At 37.3% G+C, this 21,397-nt stretch overlaps 1 protein-coding gene across 1 annotated transcript in view; it reads right to left on the reverse strand.

Moving 5' to 3' along the window:
* Positions 1-21,397, reverse strand: part of NUP155 (nucleoporin 155) — a 31,732-nt gene that overhangs the window by 6,339 nt on the left and 3,996 nt on the right. The window contains 18 exon segments of the mRNA XM_072860899.1: positions 209-322; positions 577-706; positions 1,265-1,419; positions 1,561-1,665; positions 1,940-2,087; positions 2,517-2,652; positions 3,306-3,444; positions 4,116-4,307; positions 6,132-6,265; positions 8,149-8,252; positions 8,467-8,585; positions 9,502-9,568; positions 10,438-10,588; positions 10,697-10,759; positions 11,745-11,841; positions 12,779-12,889; positions 13,949-14,119; positions 19,310-19,476. Of these exon segments, the coding sequence (XP_072717000.1) occupies positions 209-322; positions 577-706; positions 1,265-1,419; positions 1,561-1,665; positions 1,940-2,087; positions 2,517-2,652; positions 3,306-3,444; positions 4,116-4,307; positions 6,132-6,265; positions 8,149-8,252; positions 8,467-8,585; positions 9,502-9,568; positions 10,438-10,588; positions 10,697-10,759; positions 11,745-11,841; positions 12,779-12,889; positions 13,949-14,119; positions 19,310-19,476 (2,303 nt within the window).

Raw genomic sequence — 21,397 nt, forward strand, 5'->3', positions numbered from 1 at the left:
TAAACACGTGAAAGAAATTAAAGTACTAAAAATTGAAGGAATATCGAAGTACAGAAAAAGACAGTCTAGGGTAACAAACATTCTGAGACCAGGAGTGCCAAACTGTCTATTACTTTTCCTAGTCAGCATAGGATCATTCTTTGCAAAACATTTCCCCCTCCTCTCAAATGTGATAAATTGACTTTTAATACAGAGAAATTTTAATCACCTTGGTTATATCCATCAGCTCAGCATCCAGCTGGGAGATTGCATCTTGCACTGAAGACTGATGGGAATACTGCCACTGTGGTGTTTCTTGTATTTGAAGCTGGATCCTTGCAACCTTGTTAAAAATCAAGATTGGATTAATTTAATCAAAGCTTAAGAATACACCCAGAATTAACTTTAACTTATTTGAATGTAGAAATGTTACTGTCTTACACCTCAGAGACTCCTATCAACTGAATAACTTTGCCACATCGGGAAGAAAGCACAGAAAACTGTTTCTACAGAATTGGTAATAAAAATATCATGTGCCAATGAGACAAAGTGAAATAATACATTTACAGTGTAGCTTAGATTAATATTTTTTCTTACTTCCATTTTCTCTTTTAGTTCATGTAGGAATTCACCATCTGCAGCTATAGAGGATATGGCAGTGGAACTTTTGGCACTCAAAATGGCACGTGCAATGCATTCAAGACGCTGCTGAAGAAAAATTTCTGTGCTGCAAAACAAATATTCAAAGTGTAAAATGGGTACTTAGTGTAATTATCTGAGGGCTAGTTATATTCTAACTAGACTCGGAATTAGTATGTGACTTCTCCTGATTCTACTAAATCATGCAGGACATTATCCAACCATGTAACCCCTCCTTTGTTGCAGGCTCAGTTCTAGTGTACTTCTCAATCCACTGCTCCACAGTTACATTATCTCACTATAAAATTCTGTGTAAGAAATGACCACTTAATATATGGTACTTACAACAGGAAATACATTGCAAGCTAATGAATAATACAGAAAATAAATATTTCATTTTTTCCCAATAATGCCCTGGATGAAAAGCTAACATATTCCATTAGTTTAAAAATTTTTTAGCAAGTGTCCTTGGGCATTGGCCTTTTCTTGTCCTTGGCCTTTTCTTAAAATACCTAAGTTAGGTATTTTAAAATACCTAAATTAAGTATTTTAAAATACCTGTTAGGTATTTTAAGAAAACCTATTAGGTTTTGATTTTATTTTTCAATTACCTCAATATATGCAATAGATCACACATAATCCATACCTATGCAGGTCAGCCAACTTAGCCAAGACTCTGGCTGCATTACTAAAATTTCTGTTCTTTTCAAAGTATCTCCAAAGTAAATCCATATAGCGGACTTTGTTTTGGTCAATCTTGGTCATCCGCACAAGGTAGGGTTCCAAAAAGGGGGCAGTCACCTGCAAAGGTCATAAAGATAACATTTATATTCTTGCTCTCTCCTCTTTTTTAAAGCATCAGCATTATTACTGATAATACTGATACTTCCAGCCCAGTGGAACCATCCAACAAATTATTTCTTTGAATAGAGATGAGCTCACCTGCAACAGTTTGTCCGCCAAGTCAACTTGTATCAGCCAGTTGTAAAGTGCAATACTGAAGAGTTCATCTGTTGAACGCTGAGCCAGCTTTAGCATTTGTTCAAACTAAGGGAAGAAAAGGCCAAAGCTGCTATTCCAGAAGTGGTTATGTTACATCAAGCACTATGTATGCATGCGACGATATTTAGGTTCATATGTTATTTGCATATCATCATTTTTTATGAACACTCTGTACATAAAGAAGCCAATTCAGGACAAATCTTGACATTTATCTACTTCGCTAAACTATTCCATAATTTTTTTAAAATAACAAATTCTACACCCCTACAAATCACACTATTTCTGGAGTGCAGTCATGATTTTTTTCTGAGTTTCTTACATGGTGTCCTGCTTCTTCATTGCTTAGCATGTTGGGGTCAGATGACAGCACCGGAGGACCTGGCTTTTTGGGTACACTGGGAGACTGAGGAGCAGCTTTACTTTGATTCACTAACTCTTGAAGGGTGTCAGTGATACAGACTGAACAGCTACAAGTGTAAAGAGAGCAAAAGAAAATAAAAGCCTCACAATTTTCATTGCATCTATCTATGAAATGCTCTTCTCAAATGTTGTTATTGTATGCCTTTGTAAACATAATAAAATGAAAAAAGGTCATAGATTATTGTCAGATAGTTGCCACAATCTAGTTTGTTCTCAATCATATAACAAATATTTCTGTAATGTTCAGATCACAATGTTTTCTGCATATATCAGTTTACCCTCTGTTCCAAATTAAGTTGGTGCCGTACTAATAATAATCAAGGAAATCATGTTGGGCAAAAACATCTATATTCTGTCCCTTATTCTAAAATGCTTGTTTGTCATTACCCTGCATACCTTCCCCAAAAGAGTTACTTGTCCAGTCATTTGAAATAAAGCACCCCATATAATGGTAATAAGGTATCCTAAAAACTTGCCTCTCTTGAAAAGCTTGGAGTCCAACAACATCCTCTTCTGGTTCTCCATTTTTATAGAAATGAAGGCCAAGACCTTGGGGATCTTTTTTCTCAGCAGCTGTAAGAGAGAGTTCTACTACTCCCTCATAGAAACGCACTAGAAACAAACAAACAAATATCACCGTTCATTATTGTATTAAATCTATGGCAAAATGGCAAGTGACATCAAACACTTCCTATTTTAGCAAGCAAGAAAAAATAAACCTTATTCACTCTGGTCTGTACCTTATAAAGGTTTATGTCTGTACTTAACCTGTGGGATTATATGCAAATTTGAAGTTACATATTTGTAGAACAGAGGCTGAAATCTTGACTGTTACAACAGTTATCTACACTGAAATTATGTACTAGCTTCCACTGCACAAAACAGGATTCAGAACCATCTTTCAAACAACATGTTTGGTATAAAACCTCACCTGCAGAAGTACAGTCATTTACCCTCTGCTTACATACAGCCCAAAAGTTTTGCTAAAAACATTTTTACCACATATATGAAACAAATGGACACTGCAACATGAAATAAGTGGATGGGAATATTTTTATACAGAAGTAGTGGTGTTTTTTTCATTTGTTGGTGAAATCTAGAAAGGCTTTAAACAAGAACAGGTTGACGTATATTAATTCTAAGAGTTATTAAGAAACTGTTTATGACAAAACATCACTATAAAATGAGTTGGAAGTTAGTAAACAAAAAAGAAGATGGCACGAAAGAAACTATTTAGCAGAACACAATCAGTGATTGCCTCTTACCTTGCCTATATTGCGCACAAACATTAGCAAGGTCTACTTGATTGCTGATCTTTTGGTACTCTTTCAGTGAGTCTCTTAGCATCTTCTCTTTTTCCAGTTTGCTTTGAGCCTGTCGAGACCGCTGAAGCAGTTCATTTGCCTACAGACAAATGATGGGAAAATGGAAATTATTCACATGAACACATCATGAACAGATCATAGATACTGTTGTGAGTTAATGAGTTGTTATGCTAAACTTCAAAGCTGAAACAGTAGAAACATCATAATCATCATCATCTCAAAAACACCCTCTCGTCACTTGATAACAGTAAGTTTCCAGCAGAAAGACTGTACAACTGCAGTAGAGAGAAGGGCTTAAGACTTAAACAACCAATTGGTTCCCCATTCTCCCCTCACCAGTTACTTTTGTCAAATTTATTTGAAGAGCTTCAAAGAGATAAGTTTTTGAACATAATTATCTTCCTACAAATTCCACGGCAACAGGCAGAAAACAAGAGACTATGGTGAGGAAAGACTGGAGTAAGAACACATTTTATCAACATCAGGAAGAAAGACTGTTTTATTAGACAACACATTGGAGAGAGAGCCCCTCTTAATACTACAAATATCTGCAAATGCTTCAAACCAGAGCTCGCATAATTTTTAGCATTAATCAACTACAAGACACAAATATGCAGATGACCTGCCTTCATTAGCTCTTGTGCTCCTGAAACTATTTGAGCATAATGATTTACAAGCTACCCAAGTTATCTCATTTGAACATGCTCTAAAGTTGTGTTTTGGTGCTGTGAAATCTGGAAGTGCACTTACCTTGGAACACACAGCATCATCAGTGCTATAAAGCAGAGGACAGATATCTTGCAAATGGGCAATGATGCCATCCACAGCAGCGTTATCTCTGATATAACAGTTTATGAGAGAAGCAATGAGTGCTCCAGTCAACTCTCTGTCTCTAATTACCAAGTCTTTGAAAGCGGTAATCTTTAGATGTTCTTGAAGTTCCTGAAGATAGACAGAATTTCATTAGTTTACCAAAGTTTTTACTTTATTCTGCTTAGAAATATCAAAATGTTACAGCAGAAAAATTAACTGTTTCCAGTAAATAAAAACATACAAAACTCCAATGACTGAAGTGCACAGCATAGAAATACATTATTTTAAATACACGTTATATAGCAAAATGGAAAATACTAGAGAAGAAAGCCCTGTCAATGAAGACACTAGACCCTTGGATGCCAAAGGACAGTGAGAACTCTATACGACTTCCTCTGCTATCTTCACTGTGTGTCACTTTTGTTTCAGACCTCTGCGAGTAAAAATGGAATTAGCAGTTCCCCTTACTTCACAGGGCACTGTCAGAATGCAAACCCTTTAAAATTAGTATGTCACAGTTTTTAATAATGGGAACCATCTGAGTACCATCATAGATGAAAACAATGATGGATGCAGAAAAAGGAGGAATTTAAAAAGTTTGAGATCTGTACTCTTTCTGCTTTTTTATATTAAGTTACATTGAAGGTTATTAATTTTTTTTAATTATTAGGAACATTTGCTCACATAGAGTTGCCAGTAGTGTCTATGTAGTGTCTATGGATGATCACTAACAGCATGAAAATACTATTACAAAAACTCTAAAACTACTGAAGACAGAGGAAAGGGTTCTATTTCTTAACAATTAGTTAACTCCTTGTCCAACACAAGAGACAAGCTGCCTGTGTTAGAAATTTTGCTAACTCTCCAAAGCAACAGTGTGAAGAGCTCCAGATTCTGTGCATTTGTAAAGTTTAAAAATGGTTCTTTTTAATGACAAAGAATACAACTTCTCAAATAATCTATTCTCCTATCAAGTGCTAGGACAAAATGCCTAATATTCAAATTAATAGCTTCTTCAAGGGCTGGATGCAAATTCAACATTAGCAAAGGGTACACAGCAATAGCACTCATGGTTCTGTAAGTTTCCTTCTTTACAAACAAGGAGAGGCTGAAAGAACTGGAATTGTTTATCCTGGAGAAGAGAAGGCTCAGAGGGCAGTGTGTGGGATCTTACTAATGTTTATGGGAAAGCGTAAAGAAGGCAGAGTCAGACTTTTCTCAGTGGTGCCCCGTGACAGGACACGACGCAATGGCCAAAAGCTAAAGCAAAGGAAATTACACCTGAACATAACAAAAATCTTTTTTACTTTAAAGGTGGTTAAACACTGGAATGGGTTGCCCAGGGAAGCTGTGGAGTCTCCATCTTCAGAGATATTAAAAACCTTACTGGAAATGGTCCTGGGCAACCTGCTCTAGCTGACCCTGCTTTGAGCAGGGGGGACAGATAATCTCCAGAGGTCTCTTCCAACTTGAGCTGTTCTGTGATTCTGCTATACATTCTAGACCCCTGCTTATGCAAAAGTGCAAGGGTTTGAAGTCTCTACAACCCTATTGCTCTCCACTGTTAAACCTTTACCAACACTAAGGCAAAGAGTGAATTCCTCTAGGCTGGACAACATTGGTCCATTCTTTTCAGAACACATTTTGCAGAATGTGGTTAAGGTGAAAACATAGTAGTTTATAAAACCAGACTCATTATTAACTGTCAGTAAAAGTAAAATTAAATCTATTGTTAGTGACACTTCCAATTTGCTGAAATTGGGTGATGAGGTCAATACTACACGTCAGTCTCTTAAAAATAAACACTTGCAACCTGAATAAAAATCTGTATGTGGTTTAAAATTCATTATATGTTTCTCAGTGAATTAAATACCCCTTTGGGAATATCTAAGTAGCAAAAGAAATTCAGATGTTAAATATGAACAAATTAGAATAATGAGATTCAGATCGTACCTTCTGAAGCTTACCTACAACAACACTGAATTGGTGCTCACACAGCAACTTCCATAAAGCCAATGCCTGGCAGGTTTTGCGAACAAGCTGCTGGATGCCTTGAAGTGAGGTCGTCTCAGTTAGCTGTGCCTCAGCTGAAAAAGCAAAGAGATTATCAATAAGTAACTACGTTCTACATGTTTCGAATTAGTAGGTCAATTTTTAAGGTTTTACAATAAAAATTTCCTTAAATTTCTAATTTTTTTTCTCCTCCATTCTTCATTAATGCTGTCTAGCTCTCTTTGGAAGAAAGTGCCATGTTAACATTTTCCCCAAACAAATACCATCTGTTAACATTTACTTCAAACTATGCAACACAGGAGTACTTCCTGAAAAACAAGTATGGCTTCATGTGAGTGCACAGAATTTACATAATCAGTCTTAAAATTTAACTTGATTTTTTTCCCCCAGAAATAGTTATTATAAATATATTTATGATGAACATGAAAGAAATAAAAATAAAACCATACATATTGCCTTTTTGTTTGATTACCTGTATTTGCTTTTAGAAAGAACAATTACAGTTACAACTTTGGTCAACACTGCCTACACTATCTTTAAAGCTCAGGCTTCGAAGGAACAACAACTACACCAAAAACTAGCAACATTTAAATCTGGTAAGATGTATTATATTCACCAAAAGAATATAATGGACATACTTATTACCTGGGTGGAACATAATTGCAACAATTTACTTTTGAGTGCTTACATTTCAGAAATAAGGCAGCAATAACTATATTGTGTCATTTAGCAATCCAAAAGGGTTTATGGGCTTTGGAATGCATGAAAATGAAAAATAAAACGATTAAATGTCTACCAAATTCTACATAATGACTTTTTTTTTCTTTCTTAAATTTACATTCACACTATTGGAAGTGAGCAGTACAGAAAAAGTAGTAGAAATGAAAAAACAGGATTATACCCACATGGACCAAAACCGTCTTTAATTCTGTATACACATCAGCAACACTTCCCAACTTGCCTGCAAGTGCTGGGCAAAAACTACACTAAAGGAGGACATGAGTTCAAATGGGCTGTGTGACAGGACTAAACAAAGTTTTGTAGATATTTCAGTGATTGGAACTTTGGCAACTTGCATTACAGTATTTGGACAACATACTAACTCGTCTCACAAACTAATTGCTTAATAATTGCTATCCTGAAAATATAAATGGGTATGTAGCTACTAAGTATTGTAATGAAGAGATGAAACAATCTTCTGAAATATGGAGAACATTAGGAAGAAAAAAAAAGGAGACAGGTAAGTGTGCGAAGAAACCTCTGGTTTTGTATTTCAAAATTATTTGAATGTGGAAAATAGGATAAAGAGGACATGTATCTACACAGAATTGTAACTTAATTCTTTGTATGAGAGAGAAGTTTAAAAGTGTTTTAAAGTTCAAGCAGTTATATTTTAGCTTAATAAACTGAGAGATACAACTTGTGTTTTGCAGTGGCTTGAGACTGCTGGATGTTACTGTGCTGAAACCCAGATTCTCTTCACAGAGATGTATTCTCCTTTGTGGACTGCTTTAATTAGTTGCAATATTAAAGCTTACAGTATCAAACTGAAAGGTAACATCTGCAGTGTGTAACAAACGAAGTCTCTTGCCACAGTCAACCTAAAGACTGGAATGTTCCTCTATTTAGATTTGAGTTTTCATTCTGGGTATATACTTCATTTCTAGTACAGTCATATGTAAATGACTTCACATCAACGTCACTGCAGAAGCACTACTCTTGATAGAATGTTATGATATGGTATGAAAGCAAAAGCAAGGTGCTAGCAAAGTTAGTTTCTAGACTACAGTGCTCTTTCTAAATAACCTATTACTGGGTATGGCATATTGATAAATGTCAAATTTGTATGGAAAAAAAGGCATTTTTATTAAGAAGTTTTAACAAACAAGAAAAGTGAGAAAGGCAACATCCAAACGCACCATTCTCTGATACTTCCTGTTCAAAAGTAATTACATACCATGATATTTCCTCTGGAGTTCTTGCTGGACTTGCTGAGAACTTCCACCATCAGGCCGCATGAAACCCAGGAGCCTCTGTTGCAGATTGGCTGGTGTGCTGAAACTGCAATTCCAAAATAAAGAGAGATGCTAATATGATTACAAATACTGAATCTTTTAAATATTAAATTTAACAACTCATTTTTGGCATCTGAATAGTTGAAGCTGGAGACCATACATATACTTAAACTCAATGAACACAGATATGCACCAGATAGATAGTTTTTCAAGAGCAGGACATTAAACACCACTAGTAAATTTAACACAATGAATAATACCTTGGGTTTCCAAGGGCTCCTACTGTAGCAAACTGTGAATTTCTATCCAGAAAATCTTGTAAACCTTTTAGTTCTTGCAGTACACATTCCAGCACATGGGATGGAACACTGCTTTCGACCTGCAAAAGAAAGCAACGTCTTTACAGAAAGCTTAGAGTTTACAAACATTTTTCCAAAAGTTTACAATTTTAAGCTAAAGCCATTAAAAAGAAAAACACAAAGAGGGTACACCAAATAAACAGCATAATAGTAATGCTATCACTAGAACACAACATCAATTATACCACACTCATTGAGGAGGGGGCACATATGTGAAGAGGCAGTAGTCCTCTGAAGATATACAGCATTCAAGATGCTACTTTCTTTGCCCCTCTGATAACCAAATCATCTGTGTTTTACTATTTCCAACTCTGAACTAAAACAATGATTGAGCATTGCTAAGACACAGAGTATAACTGCCAAGGTCTTCCAATGTCTCCCAGTTACCTTATAACTGGAGGAGGAAAGCTTATGTAGCAGTTAATTTGCATTGCTGAAATTACTCAGTTCAGGATTCTATTAACATCCAAAGTCAGAAAAGATTTTGTTAATTTGATCATGGACAAAAAGTGAAACACAAAGATGTTAGTCAGGAAGATGCTGGAAAATTATATGATGTCCTTACATAACTGCAATGTTTATCCTAACCCACTAAAGCATTTTATTTTTACGCTTTGTCTGGAGGGGGTATGCAGAAATGAAGGAAGTGCAATCGCTGAACATGGAAAAAACTGGCCATTGCCAGTTAACAACAGATATCAAATTACGGTTAGGTTTCTTAAAAAGTAATGTTCAAAATAGTAACTTAAAAAGATTTTAACATCTACAATTACTCCTCAGTTAAGAGCGCAGCACTTAAATACAGTCAAGAAAACATTCAAATTACAATTATGGGTTTTTTTCCTTATCTGTTTATCATTTGGAACAGAAATATAATAGGGCTTAAGACATATACTATGAGGAACTTTTAAAAACACAAAATAATCTTTTACATACTGCAACAACTTATTGATTGCCACTTTTGAAAACTCTCTCCACAACTATACTGCCATCCTAAATATTTCTGCAACACAAAATAGTACTGTGTTAAGAGCCAAATAATTCAAGCAAGTATTTTTGCAAGTCTTCTATGTATAATTTCTTAAGAAAGAAACGGTAATGCTTTTTACTTCAAGGTCTAAAATAGGGATTTAATTTGGATGAAAATTAGACATTCAAAAAAAGTTACCATTATACATTTGTGAATGGTACAGATATAGATCATTAACAAAATTTCAAATTTTAAAACTTTAATCAAGTGGAGTTTGATGCTCTCAAATATTTTATATATAGGCCAATATTATTCTCTGGAAACATAATGTAGGCAAACAAGCGTCATAACAAATATTTCTTTCCCAACCAGCATACAGAGAGATGACCAGCGTGTGAAGAACTCTGTTCTTGCTTGGGGTGTTTAGTAACACAGGACCCAACATCCAATTAACAGAATCCTCTTTAGTCTTGCTTTATTGCTCTGATTTGAGCATGCTGTTTAAAGCTTCTTAACAGAAAAGACTTTAAGACAGGATTTTGATCCTGTAAGTCCTTTTGCATTTCTGTTTCATGCTTTAGTAGGAGTTTGAAACATACAGCTCATAGGTGTGAAAAATAAAACTGCAGTTTTCAGAGTTGTGCATATACACTTGACTGCAGGATCAATGTCTAAGCAACTTTCCTGTCCTAGCCATTCACTGAATGTATTATTAATAGAGCTATAAAGAGAACCTATTATATTCAACAGGTACTTCATAAGCACAACATAAAAGAAGTGTACTTTATTAATTTCAAATTCAAATGCTATTAAGATAGAATTCACCACCTACAAGCATTAGGGGAAAGAAAAACTATGAAGCAAACTGAGTGACAGAATCTCTTTTTACACAAACATCTCACCCTATAATCCGAGCAAAGTATATGCAGATGCCATTGTGTCTTCCAGAAAATACTATCTCGGGACCCATCATTCCGCTAATGGATGTACCAGTGTGGGACATGGAATTCCCAGAAGGAAACATGGGAGTTGACCTACTAGGAGGTTGTAAACCTAAGGTAAAGGTAGGCAAATATTACTCAAATTATTTTTGATGCAAATAAAAACACCTAGTTGAAAAAAAATTCTCCATTTCTCCAGCAAAGGAAAAGAAGTCCTTACCTTGCCCAGGTGTTGTCAAAAAGCTAAGATTAGGATATGGACTATCAACAGTCAAGGGGGAACCTAAAAGGGAAAAGAAATAAAAGTAAGTTTGTTTAAAAAAATTAAATAATAATAATAATTAAAAAAAACACAACCAGAAAACAAACCCTAAAAACCCCATGCAAAAGCAGCAAAGTTGTCAAATCACATACTTTAAAGTTAGAAAACATAGAATTTAGTGGCTATACAGGACCCTTCCACAAATTCATTCCAACAGCTTTTAGTTATAGTTACAGACCAAATTGCACTCATTTCTGATGGACCCAACATTCCATAAGTGACCCAAATGGATATGATTCTTTCAATGGCAGTTATTAAGCATTTTTTTCAGCATTCATGTGTTATTTATTGCACACCATCTGTTCCCTGCATTGAATATAATACTGTCCACATACTACTTCTTGTTCTTCACCTTCTCACTGCTCCCATTCCTGATATGGGCACCTATTCTCAAAGCACTCACTTTCAGTCATTTAGATCTTTTCAAATAGCAATTTTACCTTCAAAGCACTCAACTGAAAGAAACTGAAAGAAAACTAACATAATACGTTATATGAAAAGCATTAACATATGCAATTGCAAAGATAAGTTAGATGAACAACTAAGTAATTTTTTTGTGGATGTTTTAAGTTCTGTGGTGATATGATATATCATATCATATCATATCATGATCAGGCTTTAAAGAGAAATTTACCAATTCTCAAAATCAGGCTTATGCTTTAGTATCTTTAACCTTTCACTGAAAGGGTTATCAAGCACTGGAACAGGCTGCCCAGGGAAGTGGTTGAGTCACCATCCCTGGAGGTATTTAAAAGACGTGTAGATGTGGCGCTTAGGGACATGGTTTAGTAGTGGACTTGGCAGTGTTAGGTTAACGGTTGGACTCAATAATGTAAAGGGTCTTTTCCAACCTAAATGATTCTATGATCAAAGAGCCTGTACGATTATTTAGTGACTGTAGTGATCCTGAGCATAATATTCAGAGCAACCTACAGAATTGAAACTTACCTGAAGAATGCTCGAGTAGCCCAGGCAGACACTTCTCTGTCACACGCAGCATTAGAACAGGCCAAGATAAGGCAAGTGGCACAGGCCTGATCCTCCTAGAGCATATTATACTATTAGTGTGGCAGCTTATATCAAGTTAAGAAATGTACAGAAGTTATATTGGTCAATAACAAAACAGTAAATACTTTTTGCATAATTTTATTTAAAAGGCAAGGAAATCAGCTCTTCGCAATTACAGACAGGAAGTGAATCATAGTGAGGCATCCGCAGGTAAGCTTTTATTATATACAGTTTTTGCAAACTCAGTATGGTTACTGGTGGGAAACAACCTCCATGTATGTCAACTAATTATGACTAAGATTCATGAAATTTCTACAGAAATGTAAATTAAGATTGTGTTTGAAGAAAAAACTATACAAGTAATAATGGTTTGCATATTCTAATGGCATGTTAAAATATCACTTAGTATGTCTTATCAAAGCACAAAAGAATACATTACAGTGACCATTCACTACAGATACTAATCAGGACTAGGCAAATTAAAATTGTAATCCATGATAGCTTCCTTCCTGCTTGTCTGTTATTTACCTTAAACAAAAAAATAGACCAATTATACACATTTGTACTGGCCTTCAAAATGTAAAAACCTCTTGTAGTGTACGAATTTAACTTTTTTAGAAACTCTTCCTCCCCTGCTCTTAGATGAACTCCTTTCCTAAACTAAGAACTGCATTACACTTCTGCGTACAAGAAATAAGAATTTCAGGGAAAGTTAATTATACTTCCATTTTCAGATATCATAAAATGAAAAATTATTTCTCATTATACAATCTTGGTTTATGTAGAGGAAAAGGAGGAAAAGGAGCTTTTCCTCCACAGGAGGAAAAGCTAATACTTAAATCGATAAATGAAATGTTAACTAGAAGTTTGTAGCAACAACAACAACAAAAAGGACACATGCTAAAGAAAGCTATTAGATTTACATAAATATTATAAATCTTCCATTTTTCATAACAGGTCAAAAGATTTTACCTGATGCAACTTGAAAAATCTTTCAATCTCTTCTCCATCTCCACCTATATTGCTAACAAGAAGATGCCGCAGCTGATTGACAGGTCTGAGTTTATGAAACATAAAGCTCCCCTAAAAGTAACCCCAAATAAGTTAGAATAAGCTTGTCTTTACTCTGGCCATCCCAACACCCCCTCCCCACAATGCTTATCTTTGGCATTCTGAATTTTCCTTCGTTGCACTATTGGATCAAAGTGTAATGTGAATGGTGCCTAAAGTCTAGTTCCCATTCACATTCACATGCAGAAAATTCTCTGGTGAGTCTAGGAAAGGCAGGAAAAATACTGCAATGGCTATAAACTCTCCAGAAATTGAGTTAATTAGCCTAACATGAAGCATACAATACAAACATAAAGCCTTTCTTTTTCTTTATATACTTGCTATATGTATCTTGCAAATCCTCAAAACTGCCTGGAAAAAAATGCTTGAAGAATTCAGGATCAAGGGCATGGTAAGACTCCATTCAATCATCTTGCCTGCATCAGCACTAACTACTGGAGAGGGTCTGATTAGTGCCTTTAACAAAACAGCTGCCATTAAACAAATGCAGGTTGAGTCTAGAGGTTGCAAGACATTAATGATTAAACATTTTTTAAAATTGCCTATTGGTTAAGATAGTAAGTGCCCTAAAATATTGCCAAATGTAATCAGAAAAGAGAAGCAGGGAAGTTAATTTATTTTTGTGGGTTCTGTTTTGTTTTTTAAAACCCTTTCAAAAAATCCTTTTGGGACTTCTTCTATGACAAAGAAGAAATTATTTGTTCAAATTTCAATTGCCAACAATATTTACTCAAACTATATTTTCTGGGTAGCCCGTGTCCATTTCAACTTCACATAATCATGAGTATAACCAAGGTTAAAAGAACTTCTCAGATGATCCGTATCTACAAGGGTCTCCTGAGGCCAAAAAAAACGATTAATACACTGTGCAAGAGAAGCTGGCCCAATAGCTTTGAGTAAATTTAAAATAGGTACAGATGGTTTCAGCAGTCTTCCTCCTTATTCCTTTTTATGTGCAGAATATAATCCTAAAAACATATTAAAACTTAATAAACATTTACAGGTTTAGATCAGTCTTCCAACTTTATACTTATTCTTCTGATTTCCTATATTAAGAAAAGTAATACTCACCTGGGCTGAAAGCAGAACAAACTTCTTAGGTGGCAACATGTATTGCTGCATGACAACAGGTGAATCAGTTATTGGAATAATGTCTTTATTTAGTGGTGTTACAATCTTCTGAACTTCAAATTCATTGATAGCAGAAAGAGCCCAGGAGTGTCCATCAACACAGGTGGTCATCTGAACAACAGATAGATATTATCCGAAGTTTGGTAACAGACATGGATTTTGTACATCCATGGTGATATCTTACTATTTACCAATTAAAATTACACAGAATACAATCTATTCTTGACACAAGAAAACCCAAAGAAAATAAGCAAGTTATTGTATTTTCTAACAGAAGATTACCACGAAATTATACAGCTATATATACTGCTTCTTTTGGGAGACAGGGACAGTGTTTTGTATTTAAATGTAAAACAACTTGCAAAGTGGGATCTTTTAGTGCTGCTTCAGTATAAACAGCAACAATCTGTTAATCATATGAGAAGTAAGTACCTAATTTTATTTATTTATTTATTTATTATTAAAGAAACAAAAAATGCTGCAACTGAATCATAAAGGTTTACAAGACTTTCCCAGTTGGCAGCAGTACTTCAAATATAACTCAAGAAGAGCCATATGGTAGTGAAGACATTCCAGAAAACAATGTATGCTAACGAAGAACTGCTGCTCAAGAACAGGTTATAGTTTTGTTTGGGAAATCTAGGTGTCTGTTACTGTCAAATGCCTTGGAAAAAAGAAAGGTCGGCACTTGGGATATTTATGTGTAAGTTTTTGCAGAGAAGGGATCTGGAGTAATAAATCTCCTTTGTAAGTTATTAAAACAGCAGATAAATCAAAACGTGACTTTGAAACTTTTAACTTATACAGTCTCTCCATTCACTCCAACTCTACCATTGCTCCTCCAATAATACTATTTTTGACATGTCATTCCTCTACTTCAGCAGAAGACTCCAGACTTCCGTCAGTGCTGGAATGCAAGGAACATTCTCCCCGAACTGACGCATAAGGCAACTAACCTCCTCCAAACCCCTCCTACAAACCCACTTATGTAACAATTGGGAAAAAGAAAATCAGGAAAAAAAAAAAGAAAAAAGTGAAATAATGAAGAGATTAATCATGTCTGAAATTTAATGAAGACATGGCATATATGTTTAAATAAAGAAACCCAAAGTCCCTAGCACCTATATTTTAAACAATCTTCTTTGCCAAATTTTATCCTCGTCAACAAACACCACTATCGTAGAATCATAGAATGGTTTGGGTTGGAAGGGACCTTTACAGGTCATCTAGTCCAACCCCCCTGCAATGAGCAGGGACATCTTTCACTAGATCAGGTTTCTCAGAGCCCCGTCCAACCTGACCTTGAATGTTTCCAGGGATGGGGCATCTACCACCTCTCTGGGCAACCTCTTCCAGTGTTTCACCACCCTCATCATAAAATATTTCTTCCTTATAATAGTCTGAATCTCCCCTCTTTTAGTTTAAAACCATTACCCCTTGTCCTATCGCAACAGGCCCTGCTAAAAAGTCTGTGCCCATCTTTCTTATAAGCCCCCTTTAAGTATTGAAAGGCCACAATGAGGTCTCCCCAGAGCCTTCTCTTCTCCAGGCTGAACAACCCCAACTCTCTCAGCCTTTCCTCATAGGAGGGGTGTTCCAGCCCTCTGATCATTTTTGTGGCCCTCCTCTGGACCCGTTCCAACAGGTCCGTGTCTTTCTTGTACTGAGGATTCCAGAGCTGGATGCAGTACTCCAGATGGGGCCTCACCAGAGCAGAGTAGAGGAGGAGAATCCCCTCCCTCGACCTGCTGGCCACGCTTCCTTTTATGCAGGCCAGGATACAGTTGGCCTTCTGGGCTGTGAGCGCACACTGCCAGCTCACATCCAGCTTTTCATCCACCAGTACCCCCAAGTCCTTCTCTGCAGGGCTGCTCTCAATCCCTCCATCCCCCAGCCTGTATTGATACTGGGGATTGCCCTGACCCAGGTGTAGGACCTTGCACTTGGCCTTGTTGAACCTCATGAGGTTCACATGGGCCCACTTCTTGAGCTTGCTCAGGTCCCTCTGAATGGCATCCCTGTCCCTCAGGCGTGTCAGCCACACCACTCAGCTTGGTGTCATCTCCAAATCTGCTGAGGGTGCACTCAATCCCACTGTCTATGTCATCGATGAAGATATTAAACAGTACTGGTCCCAATACAGACCCCTGAGGGACACCACTCATCACCGATCTCCATCCGGACATTGAGCCGTTGACCACTACTCTCTGGATGCGACCATCCAGCCGATTCCTCATCCACCAAATAGTCCACCCATCAAATCCATATCTCTCCAATTTAGAGAGAAGAATGTTGTGGGGGACCGTGTCAAAGGCCTTACAGAAGTCCAGATAGATGACATCCGTAGCTCTTCCCTTCTCCACTGATGCAGTCACTCCATCATAGAAGGCCACTAGGTTGGTCAGGCAGGACTTGCCCTTGGTGAAGCCATGCTGGCTGTCTCAAATCACCTCCCTGTCCTCCACGTGGCTTAACATAGCTTCTAGGAGGCTCTGTTCCATGATCTTCCCAGGCACAGAGGTGAGGCTGACAGGTCGGTAGTTCCCAGGGTCCTCCTTTCTACCCTTTTTAAAAATGGGTGCAATGTTTCCCTTCTTCCAGTCACCAGGGACTTCACCTGACTGCCATGACTTTTTGAATATCATGGAGAGTGGCTTGGCAACTACATCAGCCAATTCCCTCAGGACTCTGGGATGCATCTTGTCAGGCCCCATAGACTTATGTATGTTCAGGTTGCTCAGGTGGTCTCGAACCTGATCTTCCCTTACAGTGGGAGGGACTTTGGTCCCCCAGTCCCTGCCTTGCGGTCCATCCACTCAAGAGGTGTGGGAAGAGATTGCCAGTGAAGCCTGAGGCAAAAAAGTTGTTGAGTACCTCAGCCTTCTCCTCCTCCGTTGTTACCAGTTTGCCAGTCTTGTTCATTGGTGGGGTACACTTTCTTTGACCTTCCTTTTCTGGCTGACATGCCTATAGAAGCCCTTCTTATTATTCTTTGTGTCCCTTGCCAAGTTCAGCTCCAGCTGCGCCTTGGCCTTCCTGACCCCATCCCTACACAACTAGGTGAATTTAAAAATAAACAACATTCAGCACACTATGGACTGGGGACCACGTCTTCATGTGCTTGTGCACAATATGCAGCATGCTATAGACAACAATATTTTCAAATATGTTAATTAGAAGTAAAATCTTAGAAGTCAAGGCAATTGCTTTTGATACGTAGCTTGCATCAAGCTAGAAAATATGGCTGAACTGGGAATTCCTACTAAGAGATCAGTTCCCATTCACTGACAAAAAAGCCTTTTTAGTAAAAATTTGGGTTTTTTTTCTTTGAAGTATATTGATTAGCTTTGTGTTTCCAAACTCCTCATGGAAGTTTTCTGTGAACTACCCATTTCTTTCAGATAGCATTATTCAAGTATCTGTTATCAGAAAGAAAGAAAAAAAAAAATCTATAATCCATCAAAAGTGTATAAAAGTTTACTTTAGTACCTGTGTTTCCATCATTGGCTTTTGAAAAGGGAAAGAATCATGACTGATACACCACAGGATGTCATTATCCTCATTTTCTGAAGTGGCCATCAGTAGGATCCCTAGCAAGAACAGTGATATTAAGTTTGTATTAGAAGCAATAACCATGCATTAGATGCAAATTCATTAATTCCTTATTTAGTAAAAAATCAATCTTTAAGTCCTCATCATACAATTTGAACAGCAAATAATATCTCCTGAGTTTGCATGTCATGAGGTTCTTCAGGAGGTCACTTTTAACACTATCTTGCCATCTACTCTGAAAGGTACAAACAAAAATGAGCCTAAAATAGGTAGAACATGCCTCAAAAATGAGATGTTTAAACAGGTCCTGGATGAAAAAAAAAATCCGGAAATGACTTCAAGGATAAAAATCAGTATGTATGACTAAAAGGGTCAGCAACATTGCGTTGTTTCTCCCCACATTTCTACAGCACTTAAAAATTCAGCCTACAATCAGAAGTGACATAAAGCTGGAACCATCTGGCAGCTGTTTGGTAGCTTATGTGGTATCAGTAGCTAAATGAGTTTAAAAATAAACAGTCAGCACACTTGGTAAACTCAGGATAGATGAGAGGCACTGAATAGGTAAGAAGCCTATTCTGTCCCCTGCTTTCCAGAAGTAATTGCACGTGGCTAGACATACAGGCAAATTTGCACCACATTAAATCTATTTTATGGGGAGATTAGAAGAAAAAAAGGTTGATTGACACATGAACAAAGTTCTCTGCTCAAACACTGCACCTTGCAGAAGAACTGAATTCTGAAAAATATGACAACCTTCCACTTCTAAAAACTCTATTAACACACAGAAGCCATGTTTAGTTGTCAGTTATTCCCATTGCTTCACACTCACCAATGTAAAATAGTGCGATAGTGACTGTGACAAAAAAAAAAAAAAAATTCTCATCTGAGCTGTGTTCCACTGCTTACCTTTGCTATAAATAGCTCTGTGAACCTTTGAGGGCTTCTCCACATTAGAAGCAGCTGAAAATCCAGGCGGCAAACAGACATGAACCAAGGTTAACATTTATATCCTGACCTAGATGCACAAGCAAGTGACCTGATTTTCATAATCGCCAACCACTGCAAGTTTCATTGACAATAACTATATGCACGGAATGAGGAAACTATTCAGTCTAACTTCTTGGTAGTATTACTTAAAAGGTTACAGTTAATTATTGGGTAAGTCTTTAACATCAGTACTTACCATCCTCTGAGAACGTGAACTGTAGCAATGAAGGAATAAGGAAAGACAGTGTGCTCTTTGAATGATAATTTTTCTACAGCGCTGGCTAAACCAGCCTGCCTCAGCCTACAATTTAAAACAGATACAGCGTTGAAAGAAAAAACAAACCAAAACAAAGAACAAACTAGCAGTTATATTTCAAAAGTCGTTAACAGGACAAGTATGAAAACAAGTAAAAATCTAACTACACACCATTGATTTCAGTGAAGTATATATTATTCAACTGAAAGCAGTAGGTGATCATTAAAAGGAAAATTTTACATGAAAAAAAGGGTGCAAGATATCATGATTTTAATTTTATTTTTGAAGTTGACCAAAGCTGTATTGCTATTCCTCATATAATTACTACTTCTTCAAAGAAAATGCATTTATGCTAAAACATCAGAGCAGTTGTGCAAATAAGCCATGCAACATAATTATGGAAGAAAGAAGATGGCAAATCTGACATTTTTTAGAGCTCTTAGTGCCTAGACCCCACAACCATGAAACAATGAAAAATGCCTGTGTGTAAAACCTATAATCACCTGGTAAGATACTTCATATAAGCGGCCATCCTTTCCAGCCAAAAAGATACGCCCATTATCAGTGGATGTTATTGCCAGAATGTAAGTATTGTCAGTAGGGAGTGAATAGAGACGGTCTGGTAGCAGCTGCATTCCACCAGACATGTTGTCATTGAGTAATCCAGTACCTTAAATAAATAAATAATGAATAAATAAGTCCTCTTCAGTTTTTAGGTTGTTCTAATAAATATTACAGGTCTGTGATTAGAAGCATTTCAGAAAACAGGAAAAATTACAGCAAATTTCATAATTACTAAACACATTCTGGAATAGCTATTCTCCAAAGTGAACTGCAGAGTAACAAATCTTCTGTTTTTAAAAAAATTTTTTAAAATTCTCTGTATAAGTTTCCAAGTAAGGAAATATAATGTTTTTTTCATTTCCATACATTGTCATCTCCTCTAAATCATGCCAAGTCTAAACCACAGATTTCTACTTTTTTTCTCTTTACATCAAGACAGTATAAAAAGAGGGCAAAAGATTGTAATCCTCTCACTTTCTCAAAATAATTGTGTATTTTATTTATTCATATATATGGCATTAAAAAATCAGTATCAGGTTCTCAATTTCTGTGGTTGGAATACAAATGCCAATGAGGTTAATGAACTGCATTCAGCAGTTCCAAGATTCATGCCCAGCTCTCCTCTCCCTCTCTAACATGCTGCTTAATTAACAGTAGTATCTGTTTTAAAAGTTTTTTTTAATATTAAACGTGAATAACACAACTCAATGCTCCTATGGGAGTCCAGGATCCAGCAGGTGCACACCCCATAAAAATTATTTGACCCTGTCTGTAACATGATTTAAAAATTAGCAAGGGGCTTACCACACAGTCTTGTTTTTCTTTTTTCAAATGGCTACTAATAAAATAGCCATTGTATACTTACATAACTTGTTAACGCACAACCGTGAATGCTACCCTAATAGCTTCTTTAATTTACTTAAAGAGGCGGGGGGAGGAGAGAGAATTACCTGCTTGTATATTAGCACAACTGAGCCCTAAAATCACAATATCAACGGGGGCAGCCAGAACAAGTAAGTGTCATACGTGAGGCTGGAATATACCTAAAGAGGGGGAGAAAACTAGTTTTTAGTTTGCAGCCAACCTCTCACACTCACAATGAGATATCCACTTGTGAGAGACTGAAAGAGTTAATGTCTCAAACATTGAGGCGAGGCGAGGCGAGGCGAGGCGAGGCGAGGCGAGGCGAGGCGAGGCGCTATTTGCATGGCGACAGCAGGTCAGCGAGCACGGGGTGGGGGAGAGCGAGAGCGGGACGTGGAGAGCGCGTCGGAGGATGCGTGGTTCCGGGTTCCGCCGGACCTTACCATGTATGGCCAGAGGTCACACAGGGTTGATCTGAGGAAGGGGCTTGCGACCACCCGAGAGACCCCTCGCGACCACCCCCCTCCCCCAGCGCCTGCGCAGAAGATTGAGAACCTTCTAGAACAAGAACCATGTAAGTCCTGAAGTGGCGTACCTGGAGGCGGGGATTAGCTTATAAAAGACACGCCCCCCAACCATGCGCGCGCCCATCACGGGAGGATTGCCGCGTCTGTCATCGTGGGATCCAAGGGTGGTGATACTTTCTCTTTCTTTCTCTTTCTTTCTCTTTCTTTCTCTTTCTTTCTCTTTCTTTCTCTTTCTTTCTCTTTCTTTCTCTTTCTTTCTCTTTCTTTCTCTTTCTTTCTCTTTCTTTCTCTTTCCTCCTCTCTTCTCCTTTCCTTTTCTCGCTTCTCTCTTCCTCTACTCTTCCAATATATGTAAGTTTGGGATAAATTGTGACGGGTTGCCCGGAAAATAGCTCCATTGCCAAATCGCCTCTGTTCGTTTGTTGAGCTCGCCAGTTCATTAAGTTTGCCCGTTTGTGGAATTCGCCAGTTAATAAAGTTGCTGGCCAGCCTGTTCCTCTGAGTCATTGTCGTGACTCTACCGACCACGCGGCTCTGCCGAGCAGAGATGGGCCTTTGTCAGTACACAAACCGTCGGGGAATCGAAAATATTCTCCCATCTCGCAACCCACCGAGTGGGACGAGACACCACTGTAT

The sequence above is a fragment of the Ciconia boyciana genome, chromosome 4 (genome assembly GCF_034638445.1).
Source record: "Ciconia boyciana chromosome 4, ASM3463844v1, whole genome shotgun sequence".
In the NCBI taxonomy this organism is placed as follows: Eukaryota; Metazoa; Chordata; class Aves; order Ciconiiformes; family Ciconiidae; genus Ciconia; species Ciconia boyciana.